Genomic DNA, 16,199 nt, shown 5'->3' with positions numbered 1-16,199 from the left:
TCACGTCTTTTTTTTTTCTTTTTTCTTTTTCTTGTTTTGAAAGATCCAGGCTCGGCGTCTATATATATATATATATATAGAGAGAGAGAGAGAGACGCCGATATATCTTTTATCTCACCAATATGCACTATATATATATATATATATAGTGCATATTGGTGAGATAAAAGAGCAGGGAGATGAAAGTGGAGCGAAACGGAGGGGTGCAAGGACGAGAGAGGAAAGAAAGGGATGCTTTACGCCTCTGCCGAGTTACAAGGGGATTAGCTGCTGCTCTAATTGGCTCATGGAGAATTCATCTCAGTTTTCATTCAGATTAGAGATAGTTTTATTTTTTTAACACAGGTCGAGTCCACTCCAGTGTCTCCGTTTTTGGACTGTGGAGCGGAGAAGTAAAGAGACGAGGCGAGACGTGCCGTCGGCACTTGAACACACATCTGAGAAGGCATAGATTAGATTGACGTGATCATGGTGATACCGAGCTATCGCTCTGCGGTGTTGGGAAGGGAAGATGAAGCCGTTATAAAGACTTAAAGGAGTTGAAATTCAAAGTATGTGAAAGGAACCACAGTGGAATGCAAGTCAACTTAGTCGGACTACGGCTTTAGCTCGATTCATCTGTGCATGTAAACGTACTGAGCGATGTATCAGAGTCTGAAGCGCTGCTTCTTTTAAAAGTATCCACGTGACCTCGACAAGCAACTGTGTCACTGTTCCTTAACATTGCAGCACCTCAGAGAGAGACAAGAGCGCGAGACGCAGCAGGGGATGCAAAATACAAGCATAATCTCTCGTGCTTATGTCGACCGCTAATGGTGAACAAGCATGTTCCAACTAGAAGCCCTCGCTCAACCCCTCCCTCCTCCACATTCAGATGTAATTGACATGACTCCTGCACAAGTTCAAGCCTGTCATCATCGCGGCGCGCATCAAAAGCCGAGCCGCGGCTGCGTGGCGTGCTCAGGTGACTGATCCGAGAGACGTTTCGGGGGCTACTTTGTGTCGGATTGTGACGTCTACGTTATGCCACGAGCCTTTGGCTCTGATTACAGGCAGCCATTTTGCTTCATTTTGCTAAGTCTGAGCAAATGCTGGGAAATTCTGTGTTAAACCTCATAAGTGATCAATGATCTATTTTACAGCCTCTTTTACAGTGTCTTTGCAAGAGAGCCTGCTGTAACTCAAATGCTAAACCCCCTTCTCCACCTCCTCATTCAGATTATCCCCCACCCCCCAGCCACCCCCGCCCCTCCGTGTTCTGTCTATCTTGGCCCCAGGTTGGGGTCACTAGTTTAGTAGGGGAAAACATTTGGAGCCGGTGGCACAAGGCCCAGAGCTTTTTGTGGTGTGTGTGGGGAAGGGGAAAAAAAAGAACTTAATAAATAAATAAATGGCTGTTCACACACACACACACGTTACAGAGAGCATTAACCTGCCCTGCTCCGCTTCTCCAAATGTCCATTACGGCTCTGCCTGGAACAACACAGCCAACAATAAAAAAAAAAGAAAAAGCCCTTTCTTTTTCCCTTAGTAGCAGGAACTGGAAAGAGGGAGATGCAAAGACAGACAGACAGACAGACAGACAGACAGGGGGCAACATATGTGTTTGTCAGTGTGATGTTCATGTTATCAGCAGGTGGCTAAGTCACTATCTCTCTGAAATAGACAGGCTTGTGTTTCCATTTGGGAATAAAAAAGACGTGCACCGGGCTCTGTTTTATTCTGCTTTATTCTTTCAAATTCAGTTATGATGCGTGCAGCGTCCACGCTGGTGTGAGTGGGACGTCGCTCCTCCAAGGGCAGCTCATTCCTGAAGTGCCAACAGCGAGGAAGGGACGGGGGGAAGAGATATGGAAGAGAACGTAGTATAGAGCGACAGAGAGCACCGTCACCTTGGGGGGAGAGATATGACGACGGGTACGGTGATGCGACCCCCTCCTCCTCTTCCTCCTCCTCCTCTTCCCCTTATGTTTAATCATGAAACCGTTGATGCTCATCCTTCCCACTGACGCCTTGCGTTTTGCTAAGGGACCCACTCTCACCTGCGATTCACAAACCGGCGCCGGCGTTCACATCTCGCCGCGGTATTAGCTACGAGCGGCTGATCTTATCGCCCCCGCCGAGCTGAAGAAGCTGGTTGATTTGTTTTGGTCCTGGGTGTAACGATAACCTCCCTGTCAGCTCGGCTCGGATGTGGGAAGAACTATCGCGTCTCCTCACGTGTCGGCTTTGTATACGGAGTAGAGGACGGTCATGTGTTCATATGATCAGAGATCATAAACCTTGTGGTTTAGAAAAATCCACATTTTTAAAAGACTCTTTTCTTTTGTGGGCAGGAGAATTTATGAAAAGGGAAAAAAGTCAAATTCCCTGACAACGTCAGCACTTTGCAGTTCTAAAATCCAGGCCGCGAATTATCACATTCATTGATGTCTTTTAAAAAACAACAACCCTAAAATGAGACAAAATGATAATTTACAGATTACAACTCCAAAAAAAAAAGAAAATTCTGTATTTACTGTTATTTTCATGAACTGAACCTAAATAGTTTACAGTTTGTTTTCGAAGTGATTGGTCGAGCAAAAGGACGACTGAAGAATAATTTACGTTTTTCAACCGCTGATAACAAATAATCTGTGAAATAAATAAATAAATGAATGAGATTCTGATACCGATACACTCATTTCTTCTTCTGACTGACAGATTTTCTCGGCGCTGCCGTTTCTCCTTTGTTGTTTCCCTGCTGCCTTTGCTTTCTGAAATTTCCCTTTTGAATGATTCCCTCTTTTGAGTGTGTTTGCGCCTAGATTTACTAACTGAGTCCGCGTGTGAGGGATTGCTCTTGCACTGTTTACAAATGTCATTTTGACGACGCCAGCTTCTTGAAATATCCGTGTCCATTCTCTTCCAGCGACGCCGCGATTATCTGCTGTGAATGGTTTTTATTTTTCGGCATGTGCAGCTGCTTTTTTTACTCCTTTTACTACTTTAAACAACTTCCATAAATAATTTGGAGCGTTGCGAATCCTCAGAATGCCCAGAAGGGCTTGATGTAAGAAATAATGACGATAAACGGAGAGCCGCTGAAACAAATGTTGTGAATGAATACCTGTCTTTGTCAGATGAAGTCAAAGAAATGGAATAAAGTTGAGATATTTGGTCCGTAGAGTCAGAAAATGTGGAAACGTGTTACTAAAACCTCATTTTAATGATTTCTTTGTGACATAAAGTAGAACATATTCACATTTAAGAAGCTTGTTTGAGCCTCTTCTCATCGCTGCAGGGAAGCCTTGTAATTTGTGAGCAGTGTTGTCGTTGCTATTATGAACTTCATGTTTTGTTGTCTCCATCTGTAGAAGTCGATTGATTGTATTGACACCAGTGTTCTGCATTCACAGCGGAAAGGAGACATAATTAATATATCCTCAAATGTGTCAGTATGTGCACCCTAAATGGGCTTTAGTTATTATATTATTGTGCACCAGCGACTGTCACAACAATGCACTGAGATAATTGTTGCACACACACACACACATATATATGTAGTACATGTCATACAATACTATTAGTTTGCTGTTGGAGACACGGACGGGCAGTTGGATGATTAGCCTCTTCAGCCTGTCAGTGAACGCCACAAACATTTGTCAAATCCCCGGACGCCCGCGTCCTCGCTTCTTCATGGTTATCAATTCATTATAATCACCTGTCGCTCTGCCTGTCAGTGAAATTTTGATCCACTGACTTATTTTTTTAAAGGTTTCCTTCTCATTCATCTTGATCGCGACTGTACAACCTTCCTTCCTTCCTTCCTTCCTCCTCTACACTTACTTGTCCGTGTCGCTCCTTTGTCTTCACATATCTCCCTGTCTGCATCGCCATCTTTATCCGTCTCTCTCTGTCTTTATCGTGTGGAACATCACTTTATCCTCCTGCTTTAAGTATTTCAGTCTGTAACACCCTTCCTCTATCTCACTTCTGTCTATCTCCCCATATCTGGCTCTTTAAACATCTTCCTCTGTATTCCTTCACATTTCTCTGTGTGAGTGTGTTTTTTTTTTTGTCAGCTCACCCGACTTCCTGTTTCTTCTAAAATTGGCCCCTCTGTGGTCCTGCGCTGCTGCTAATTCGGATGCAGTGCCCGCACGCCGCCTGTCACGCCTGTCACTGTGTGCCTGTGTCAAGGTGGTGGCTCTGTTTAGCACTCTGTTTGGCTGAGCACATCTGTCACTCAAAAAAAGGGGGGCGACCCGCGGTTCCGGTCGCCAGCCAGCCGTGTCAGCACCTCAGCAGAATTATGAAAAGTCCTGTCTATTGCTCATTGGCCCATTTGAATTACAAGCAGTGCCCTGTTCCGTGCGAGGTTTTCAAACGGCTGATTTAAGGCGCGCACGCGTGTGCACGCATACACACACACACACACACACACACACAGACATCACCAGCGAGGCTATTTATTCCCTCCATTTGCAGAGCGGGAAGATATTGTCTGCCTCTTTTTATACGACTCTTGTTTTGATAGATTTTTGATTGAGTTCTTTGCAGTGTTTGTGTCTTTATATCTTAATATGCCGCCAAGGCTTTTGTTTTCATCACACTGTTTGTGCAGTTTATGGTGAATTATTTGCTTCACAGGACGTCTCTTCTGTGTCATCTCTCCCTACAGCACTTCACATCTGTTGTCATTTCATTACAGACATTTATTTGACACAGTGTGCCTGCCAAGACACTTTGGATAAATCACACTGTTATTTTGTCTGCCTCCGCACACCTGAGTGGAAGGGGAAAAAAAGGCAGAAAATGGTTTTTATTTTCTACTTCCAGCCGTTATTTTTATTGGAATAAGCAACAACACAGCAAGTCTGTTTGCTGCTAAGCATATACTCCGTCAAAGAGAATCAGGTTTCACAGAGCTGCTGTGTACTCAGTCGGTACAGTACGCTCATATACAGTCGGCCCCAGCGAGCAAACACAAGCTGCATTTGAATGGCTCTTTCTTCCCTTCCAAAACCACCGTGACAGGCTGCTACATGCGAGACCTCCGGTGTTGTCTGCTCTCTCTCTGGCTGTGTTTCTGTTTCTGTATGTTACGTCTGCTTTCCTGGTTCCTGGTTACCCGTCCACATGCTTGCACTTCAGTCAGTGTCCTCTTGAATGCTCTTCAGAGTGTTTCCAAAGAGAGGAGTGAAGAACAGCTTGTATGTATAAACTACAGATTCAGATACCACATCTTTGGAGTATCACTCTGAAACCAAAGAAATAATCTTTGTCAGCATATCTCCCTTTACAGCATCCATTTTCTACTGCTTTAAGATATAAGATACGATTGTCCTTTATTTGTCCCGCAGTCGGGAAATTTACATTGTTACAGCAGCAAGACAGTAAAGATAATAAATAATAAACATGCATTAGCAAAAAAGAAAATTACAATATAAGAAGATTTTAACACTTAACACAATAAAATAGAATGTAGAATGTACACAGACTTGATATTCATCACTATTACTATTATTACTTATATTTATCCACCACATGAGAGTCACATGCAACATGCAAACTCCATGCAGAAAGACCCTTGTTCCGACCAGGTCTCGAACCCGCGTCTTCTTGCTGCAAAGACAAAGACCTAGAAGAGCACTTTCAGAATGTTTATAACTGTAGGATGTGACTTTTGCACGTAAACAAAAGTCTCTAGCATTCAAACCGTTGTTAAATGAGTTCACACAATGTGACGCTCACGTCACTTGGCGACGCCCCCGCTGCGCCGCACAGAGGAAGAGATTTTGTTTAATGTCAGAGACGCAACGATGCACTCGTACAGCGAGGTGGCTGGAAAACAGGTCGGAGTACGACTGACAACACGAAGAAAAGAGGGATACCCCCGCTCGCCCCTGTGCTGCCGATTTATTTGACAGAGCCCATTTTGAGATGAAGGACACGGAGGCAGAGAAATAGCATCAGCCACAGAAATACACGCTGCAGTTTGTATCTAAATCAGCTCATTAACCATCACCATGACATAGATTTAGACTTCGACTTCTGCAAACAACATGTCTCTGCGTTTTACCAAAAATTGTTGTGTAATGTGAGGACTGTGTGTGGTGTGTGACTCGACAGTGAAGTTGCTGTGCCATGTCGTTTTTTTATGTCCTGTCTCTTCAACCAAAAATGACTCACATCTTATTTTAGAGGAGTTTTTCCTGTTAAACAGTGTTTATATAAAAGTCCGTGCAGTGGAGGAAGATGAGCCGTGTATGTACTAATTAGATAAGGAAGGTCGTTTAAAAGTCATTGTAAACCACAAAACTGAACATACTTGTTTCCGCCGCAGGAACATTTCTCATTTACCCGGGATTTTAAAAAAAACCTCTGCACATTTTCCACTGAAAGTACCCAGGTTAAAGTCTCCCCGAAAGAAGCGCCTACTAGGATCTCAAGAGGGGCGGGGCTGTGTGCTGAAGAACACTGATTGGTGGAACATATTTTGCAGCTGTGTTGCCACCTTAGCAACTTTGTCGCGGTATATAGCGAGTACTCAGATCCTTCTAGCAACTCTTTTTCAAAGAAGCGCTTAGCGAGAAATCTGGTGACGTTTTTTAGTGTTTTAGAGTCTTTTGGAGACACTGACGCCAAAGCACGTATCGTTCTACGATCTTTTAAGGGTCCCATTTAAGGCCCTGGTATACTATCGCTGACCCTGGTATGCTCGTGTGTTAGGGTCCTGTAATATCTGACTTCACCATTGGGTGGCGGTGCAAGTCTGGGTAGGATGCGCTCCTACCAAAGAAGAAGAGAACGATGCTACAGCTCAGACACGTCTTTAATTTTACGAGTTGCCTGAGAATCGTGTTCCATGACCTGATACAAGAAGGCTTACACTGTGATTTTTGTACCCATCAAGTCCCTCACATTATCCTCACAGACGCAGCAGAAGTAACACCAGCGCGTTTCACAGCGACTCTGTGTTTACTTCTAAAATCTTAACTCAAATGAACAGTTTTTAAAGACGATGGAAACCAGTGTAGTTTATTATTTATACATTAGCCTTTCTTGCTTCTCTTGGTTATTTATAACACCAATGATGTTTGGATGAAGGAAGACACCCAACGAACAATCCTTTTGTCAAACCTTGTGTGTGTGTGTGTGTGTTTTGTCTTTCTCTCTCTCTCTCTGCTGTCATCCGTCTATTCCTCTGTCTGTCTTCCACCATCTCCCCGTGTCTGTCTGTCTGTCTGTCACTTTATTTGTCTCAGAAAAAGAAAACCCACCCACGGTTGTCTGGTCTTGATCTCCATGGCGACCTAATCCGTACCAATCCCACAACAGTAGTGTTCCAGTTGAGACCCACTGTGTTACAGCAGCCTGTCATCGCTGATCACTAGATAGAGTTGCTTTTGTTTTATCGGCGCAGCTTTCATCCACATCTAATGATGTGTGTGTGTGTGTACTTGTATTTGCTGCCTCTTTAGGACCTTCTCTGGTGTAATCACTGACCTTGTCAGGGCCAGTAGTTCTCATGGAGACCAAGACCTGGTCCTAATTTGTCAGGAGCTCATTTCTGAGAAGCTGAGTTGTTTCGGCTGCCAAGTGAATGGAAATCAATGCATTGTCCTCAGAAGATTAGCTGTGCAAACCTGTGTGTGTTTCTGACTTTAACAAATACCTATACACAGACAACTTTCTTTGTGAGGACTTTTGTTGACTTAGCAAATAAGGACATTTAGGGAAGTTAGACGTTGCTCACTTTCTGTTACACCTTAAAAAGCATGTGTTTATGTGTAAAGGTTGAGTTAACTGTAGGTTTAGGGCTGCAACGATTACTCGGTTATTAACCGTTGACTAGTTCAGCTTCTTAAATGTGAGGATTTTCTGGTTTCGACAAAGAAACCATTCAAAGTGAAAAATGCTGGTTTGTGGACGAAACAAGACGTCTGAGAATAGAGCTGCAACGAACCATTATTTTCATAATCGATTAATCTGTCGATTATTTTCTCGATTAATCGAGTAATCGTTTGGTCCGTAACATGTCGGAAAACATTAAAAAAAAATGTAATGTGTTTGTCAAACCTGGATTTAATGAGGTTCTCAAATGTCTTGTTTTTGTCCACAATATTCACATTCAAGAAGCTAAAACAATCAGAAATCGTCTTTAAATAATGGAAAAAGCTTCAAACCAATTGTCAAAATAGTTGACGATTAATTTAGTAATCGATCAATCAAGGACCACTTAAAACCTGGTCCTAATAAGAAGCAGAACCTAATTTCACAGAGTCACTGGTGAAGTTATTAAAAGAGCGGTGTGAATTGCTGTCAGGTTATAAGGTTAGGCGTTAACTGGTCATGGGTTTAGGTTTCGGCCAAATGTATGTGAGTCAGTGCAGGGTCCTAAGAAGAATAACTATGCAAACCTGTGTGTGTGTGTGTGTGTGTGTGTGTGTCTTCGGTCATAATGAATCTAGTGGTGCTGTTGGCATGAGCAGGGCCATGCTATTAACCTCTCTGCCAGCGAGACTGAACTCACCCTGTCTGTCTGTCTGTCTGTCTGTCTGTCTCATCAGCCTAATGACACACTCTCTCACACACACACACACACACACACACACACAGACATGTCCTTTCTAATCAAATTTCCATTGAAGTGAAAAGTCTTCTACATTGTCCACTCATCTCTATTCAGAGTCAAAAAGCTTCCTCCAGTGAAGAGGGATTTTTTTTTATTTTACCACCCACTCAAATAAAGTTACATTTCAAACATATTAATCTCGCCTGGCTCTCTCCAGCCACATCAAACTTCACTATATTCTACACCAGGCATCAGTTTCCCGCACAGTTTTTATGAATTATGAGTTTTCCCCTCGTCGTAACAGTCTCCGTGAAGTTACAACTCTGGACCGCTCGCGCTTTCCTTCTTCTTTCATCTGATGAGTCCATCGCGCAGCAGTGACATCACGTCACGGAATCCCCTGTAACACCGTCCATCATTAGAGATATAAATCACTCCCGAGTTTAGGAGACGTTTACTTTCCCGAGCCTGCCGAGGAAGATTTAAAGGGACGTTTGAAAGTTTAGACCTCCAGGCAAACGCCGGAGTTGGACTGTGTGTGTGTGTGTGTGTGAGGCTTTTGCACGAGACCCAAAAAATTGCAGCGTGTGTTTAATGAGTTTGTGGCAGCACTGTTGGCCGCCAAAAGAAGCAGCGTGACGTGATGGGGGGGATATGACAAGAAGAATGCCGTGGTATTGCCTCTCCAGCAGTCGTAAATGTTATTTAATAGTCTTTACAGTGTGTGTCTGGATGAGGAAATCCTCGGAGGGGTGAGGAGCACCTGGTGCTGTCTGCAGTCATAACAAATGACTGAAGAAGGGATTAAGAATACATTTGTGTTGGTGCCAACTTGTTACACGCACTCCGTGTTCACGTTCTCTCCCGTAAACCGCTGTGTAATGCTGCGTTGGCTTCGCCGCTTGCAACTTGGCCTTTTTTCATTTTTTTAACTGCACTGGTCCAGAATGCTCCGGCTCGTCCATGTGTCCCTCATTTGTGTGTTACGGGTTCCGGGATGTGCCTGTAGTAATATCCAGCACACCTCGTCCCATCTGTGAGCTGACCGAGATGGATAATAGAGAGAGGGAGTGTGCGTTTGGCACGCCGGAGGACATAAAGTTAGAGGTTTCATTAGGCAGAGGACTGCTGGGAGACTAAATTAAGACCTTTAGTTGTCCTGTAGGCTCATGTGGGATGGTATTTTTTTTGTTTTTATTGTCCAGTCCTTCCTGAAGGATTGTGGGTAAGAAGACTACACTTAGTCACCTGGCACCTGCTGTGATGCCGGCCTACTAATTTTACCGTTGTTAATTCAGTGGTAAAAATACTTCAACCTCAGCCCTTTGCCGAAATATCTCCTCACTAATCAAATGAACGTGTGATTGGTGGTTTCAGCAGGTGGCGCCGTATGGCCAGCAGGTGATGGGGGGCTACAGCCAGCAGCAGCAGCAGCAGCAGCAGCAGCAGCAGCAGGCAGGGCAGCAGCAGGGAACACCTCCGTACTTCAGCCCCCCTCAGCAGACGCCTCCAGGCCCCAGAGAGAGCCCCTACCTCCAGCCTCGACCACCTCCACAACAGGTACAAACATTCACGTGTCACTCACAGCGTTTTGATTTGATTCAAATGAATCTAAATAAATCATCTATGGAAACATAGATGTCACGAACGTAACGGCAAGATATAAGCAGGAGATTTGAATTTATCCAACACTTATTCTATAGATTTGTAATTTAACTTTTAGTGCTCACATGGTAATGTGCCACTCCTTATATGGACATTTGGGGGGGTGTGTTTATAGGTCACATATTCAGGCTTTAAAAAACTTGTTTTTTCTGTCTTGTTGAGTCAAAGATGATGATTCATTTTATATCGCATGTTTAGCAGCGATATAAAGTAACACTAGTGTTTTTCTTTTCTTTTTGTTCATAAAAAAACGGGACAAGTGAACTTTGAACTGACGTATTTCCAAAATGCCTAGGTTGTACTGGAAAAAAGTGATATAAGATGCTCTATATTGCACATTCTTTTAGCCTCTGTTTGTTATTTACTGTTTAAACATAGTAATGGAAAAAAGCAGCGTGTGTGTGTGTGTGTGTGTGTGTGTGTGTGTGTAAGTGTGTAAAAATGATAAACAAAAGTGTGTGTTGGTTCAACATATCCCGCTCTGTGGATCCCATTATTCTCTTACATAATTCATGACTAGAGTTGCTTAAGGTAAATCTCACACGCTGTGTTTCTGTACCTTCTCTTACCCCCACCCCTCCCTAGAACCGTTAAGCTAAAACAGTTTTTTTATTTTTTTTTACTAATTAATTGCAGAATTTACATCTTTTCATCTTAACAGTGAAGCTTGTAATAAGTGATGTTCAAAATGTGCAATCACAGAATTAATGGAGGATTAACATAAAGGAAGCGCATGTAAACTTAAGAGAAACTGACGCTTAATAGCATCTTTACACTAAATTTAACAAAAACAAATACAAAAACCAGGCCAAAATAAAGAGCCATCAAGGAGAAGAAAATGAATTATTGCGTGCACATGTGTATTTATTTATTAGTGCAAACGATAACATTTCAGTCATTACAGCACTGACCCACGGAGAATTTTCGTCTTCTTTAATGGTAATTTGAATAATTTCTCTCAGTCCATCGTCGTCTATAATGTACGTAAGAAATGCGATACCTGCTCCACGATACCAATAATATCACGATACAGCAATTCTGTGATAATCGACATATTGCGACGTCTGGCGACTGAAACCGTCTGGGACTGTTTACTATATTTTGAGCCACGCCTTTGAGTTAGCTTATTGCTTACCCTTTTTCATTATCCGCCCACAACTGACGCACTTCTATATACTGCAGTAGACAAAGTCTTACAACTTAGTAAAGCCAGATTTTCCACCAACAATTCCATCATTATTTGCGTTGCAGGCTGGGTGTGGGGGGACACATAATGGCGTCTTCTTCTTTCTGCTTTAAATATAAAATAAAAGGCAGGAAAATAAAAGCATACATTGCATTTGAATGCAACACAAGTTCAGAGACTGGATATAGTGTATTGTACATTTCCGTGGCACGCAAGCCCGCCAGTGCAAACCCAATCCTCAGCACAACAGAGGGCCTGTTCTGCAGATATGGATCGAGACTTTTTTCTTGCCAAGTTTCATCATGATGTTCTGTAGTGTTTTCCACTGGGGAGGCTGCGTTCAAGCAAGTTATTTTTTTTCAGCTAAGTGAAGGCTGCCCATGTGTTTCCCATCCACTCTGCAGTCACAGCGTGGAGCGATCCTGGCTAACAGCTCTGCCCCGGATCCTCGCAGAGCAGAACAAAACAGAGCAGCCTTGAGAACAGGACACGACGGGAAAGATTACAGCACAACTGGACAGGAAAGGACAGATCAGATAGAAAAGAGAGGGAGAGGAGAGGACGGGAGGAGTCGGGGGGGGGGCCACCCGAGCCAGTCTGCACGATCGCTATCACTTCATCAATATTGATTATATTACTTCGCATCAAGTTGTCACACACAGGATTAAAACATGGGATGTGCAGCCTGGAGCAGAGGAGCGTAGTCAAGTGAAAAATACAATATTTTTTACACCGGCTTGAAATCTTATTAGAAATCATAACTCTGTTCCTTTAAATTTTAACACAAGAGAGGGAAATAGACCTTAATGTGTTATATTATAAGACTACACATAACATGTATAAGACTACACATAACACATATTTAAATGTGTTATAATGACATACTTCTATTATTTTTGATACTATGGACCTGTGGACGACTTCTATGTTGGTACTACACTATTATTGTAGCTCTAAACTGAGCAGAGTGATCACATAAACAGCAGCAGTCGACATTAGCAGCCTCGTATCCGCACTGACAGAACAAAACTCTTCCTGAATACTACACAGCGACAGATCATGGTGTTTTAGGAGGAATGTGCCACTTGTTTCCACTGTTAGAGGATTTTCTGTCACATTTTAAAGAAACCAGGCACCATGCAGGGAGCGGCACAGGGCAGCATGAACAACATTTCCTACTCCTCCCTCCCTCCCTCCTTCCCTTTCGTTCTTTTTGTTTTCAAGTCCCAGACGTTGAAATCCGCCATTAGCGGTTCACAAATAACGCGAGTCGACTTATTTAGCGTCTGCACGAGTTTGGCAGCGGTGTAGTTTCACCCGTCGAGGTGGATATACTGTGATTAGCGAGGTGTAGTTAAACCGTCCTTTACACAGCCTTGACTGCTGAGCACGTCGAGACACATAGCCAAGCAAGGAGCCATTGTGAACACAAGAGCAGGCTGTCAAAAAAAAAAAAGAAAAAGGAAATCGTTAGTTTTAACATAGTAATTTTCATAGTGAGTGAACATTTTAGCCAGTGTGCCTTTTGTCTCCTGTGCTTGTTTTCTCACTTAACGCGCTCACACACACACAGACTGTGCAGCACGCTGAACAAACGTTATTCACTCTAAGCGCGAGCGGCTGAGATCCATGGCCACGCTGACATCTGGTGACAGTAATGGTGTGTTTTCATCATCGCCGATGATGTCGCCGCAATTGACTCACACTGACATTCATACAACAGGTAGCGCAGGCCCCTCCTACTCCCTCGCACTCTGATTGGCCAGAGCCCCGCTTTCACCTGTGCCGAAACGCAGCGTCGGTTGCCATGCCAACCACTGCGGTGACCAGGGAGAGCCCCCCCGTTTTTTTTTTCTTCCCCTCCTGTTTGTCATTGTTATGCATGCGCGCCACTTTAAGGGGAAAATGGTTCAATCAGCACACATGCTTGTTAACGCCACAGTGCGTTCGGCAGCCGCAGCATCAGTGCCGCGTCCCGCTGTCTTTACCTATAATCAAGAAATCCTTCCTATGTGTTGGAGCTATAAAGCATATTTATGTCCCAGGAACACAGCGGGTAGTATGTCGACACCTCCTCCCGCTTCCTGTCTGCTCACCATCAGACCACAGGCTCGACTAAATCCATTCTTTTTCCGTCTGCTAATAAGCTCCGCGCTCACATACTTTTACATTTATACTACGTTCTTACAGTTGGACTTTTAGTGTGTGGGGGGGGGGCGAGCTGGAACAGGAAACCTGGCTTTTTAATGAACGGGGATCTGCTTCCCCGCCAGTCGTCTAATTCATCTGAAACTTTTCAGGACTTGATACATATACTTGATATTATATATATATATGTGTGTGTTCTGTACATATGTAAAAGGAAAAATGTGTAGTTGATGATCACTAAATGTCCTGGGTTTTGAAATATGTGGTGCCATTTCCCCTCCTGCAAAACAAATGTAAAATCCGAGCCAGAGGTCCACTCGCTCGCTTGATTTAAGTCGAGTGTGTTCAAGTAATGACTCAAAATGCAAACTATTGATCATTAAAAACATGACATTTTACACACAACAAAAACAAGTCTGCAGTGGCATTAGGAGGAAAGTTAATTGTCCATTGATTGAGTGGTGAGAGGAACAGAATATCAGAAAACACTGGAGTCGATTGAAATAACAAAGTCTAAATATTCAAGTATAAATATGTTTGGTAAGTCGCACATGCACGCGGCGCACGCGGCCAAGATTTGGTGCTTTCAGCTCAGCCCTGTATTTGTTGTCTTCCTCCTGTGCGCATCTCTCTCTGTCAGTTTTTGTAAACGTGTGTCTGTGTGTGTGTAAACTAATCAGCGGAGTGTGTGCAGCGGCAATTCTGAGCCGTGAAAAGGTCAAACCGTGACCTTTGTCTGTGACTCTGGGCTGAAATGAGACATGATGTGAGCGGTGCACGCTATGGATTACACACACACGTGCGTGTGCACAATGGCAAGCGCACGCCAGATTAGGATGTCATTGTGGTTGTGACCCTTGTTTTTTGACCCCACATTACTCTGAGAAATCCAAGCTGAAAAGTTCTTTATTTCGCTCCTCCCGCACCCTCCGCACTTCCTTTCGCCACTCCACTCCCATTAACCCTAGCCAGAGGACATCCTCCAGTTGATGGAACCATTCCAGCTGCCTTTGACACGGAATTTGCTCTGCAACCGACTGCTATTAGTTGGTTTTGTCACAAATCGAAGTGAAAATGCCGTCTTTCTTTGAGTCTATTGCACTACCGTGACCTCATCTGATTGCGAGGAGTCGAGCGGGCTAAAAAGACATTTCTAAGACATCAAGGCTGATGCGATGAAAAGCCTGATGATGTAAAAAAAAATAAAATATATTAAAAGAGAATTCACGTCGGGGGAGAAGATGGTTTTTGAAAAAGAAAAAAAAAATCATGTGGGTGGTTTGCTGGTTTATTTGAGTGCTGTGGGTGTTTGAGAACACCACATATTTTTATGACTTGTGAGAGTTCTAACTCTGTACCTGTATCATAACTGGGTTTGTTCTTGATCCTGCATTTTACTGGTTAGATTGTGTGATTGTTTGTTTGTGTTGTTGTAATCTATGGCTGTTGTTGTGCTTGCCTTCTTGGCCAGGTCACTCACTATATATATATCCATCCATCCATGTTCTACTGCTTTATCCTCGTGTTTAATTATTTAGAGCTGAAACAATTGCTCTATTAATCGTCAACTATTTTGACAATCTAATAATCTGTTTTTTAGCTTTTTTTCATGATTAAAACAAGATTTCTGATTGTTTCAGCTTCTTATATGTGAATATTTTCTTTGTTTCTTTGCTCCACGTAACAAAGAGAATCATTTTGGTTACAAGATATTCGAGAACATCATCCTTTCCTGGTTTGACAAACACTTAATGTTTTCAATCGAGAACATAATCTGCAGATTATGTAAATATATATATATATATATTTTTTTTATATATATATAAAATAAAATAAAAATATATATTATATATAAAATGAAAATAATTGTTATTACACACAGTTTAGAATAATTGTTGTGTTTCAGTTATTGTAACAGGTCGTCAAGGAACAAACCTTTTGCCTTTTTTGCTCCAGGCCACCGTAGTTTCTCCTGCAGGTTTGCACATGGCGGCGTGAGTGGATTGTTATTCACTTGGCTCAAATCTGCAACCTCGCTAATAAAAGCCCTCTTTAAAAAAACAAAAGTACACACCGAGGCTTTAAAGTGACTTCCTCGAGTAAGTCTATTTTTAACAGATGCTATAAATATCATGACACTAATGCTTTTTGCTGTGATTGTTGCCTTTAATTACAGCCTATAAGACAAAGTTACTATTAAAAGGGAGGGTGGGGGGGGGTGTAATACACTCAATGCACAACAGATGAAGTGCGTGATATTTTCTTACAGTCTTAATACTCTTTACTTTTTCTTTTTTTCTTTTTTACCTCATAAAAGCAGAAACCAGAGAGTAGTTACTTTTATAGTAGTGCAGATTAGTATTTGAAGAATTTGGAGATGATTTTTTTATGGCGTGTTTGCTTTATTGTATACACTGGAGTGTGAAGACATGGGTGGGGGTGGGGGGGTGAGAGAGAGAGAGAGAGAGAGAGAGAGAGGAAGCTAGCGTTGGCCGCCTGCCAGACTTAAACTGGTAATGTTGTGAGAACATGGCGCGGCTTTGATCGAATATTCCACGGAACATCCACTTTTACTGAGGAAACTTTATTAAATTTATGTTTGGAGAGAAATTAGATTTAATAGAATATAACTTTGGCATT

At 42.7% G+C, this 16,199-nt stretch overlaps 1 protein-coding gene across 3 annotated transcripts in view; it reads left to right on the top strand.

The window, feature by feature from the left end:
* Positions 1 to 16,199, top strand: part of LOC122782700 (AT-rich interactive domain-containing protein 1B-like) — a 120,392-nt gene that overhangs the window by 33,811 nt on the left and 70,382 nt on the right. For 2 of the 3 annotated variants that reach the window (XM_044047165.1, XM_044047163.1), the window contains one exon: positions 9,938 to 10,120. In XM_044047165.1, coding sequence (XP_043903100.1) covers positions 9,938 to 10,120 — 183 coding nt within the window. The remainder of the gene's footprint in view (positions 1 to 9,937; positions 10,121 to 16,199) is intronic. The other variant, XM_044047164.1, reaches the window with a different exon arrangement.

This window comes from Solea senegalensis, linkage group LG16 (genome assembly GCF_019176455.1).
Source record: "Solea senegalensis isolate Sse05_10M linkage group LG16, IFAPA_SoseM_1, whole genome shotgun sequence".
Taxonomy (NCBI): Eukaryota; Metazoa; Chordata; class Actinopteri; order Pleuronectiformes; family Soleidae; genus Solea; species Solea senegalensis.
This window is presented reverse-complemented; position numbering and strand designations above follow the sequence as displayed.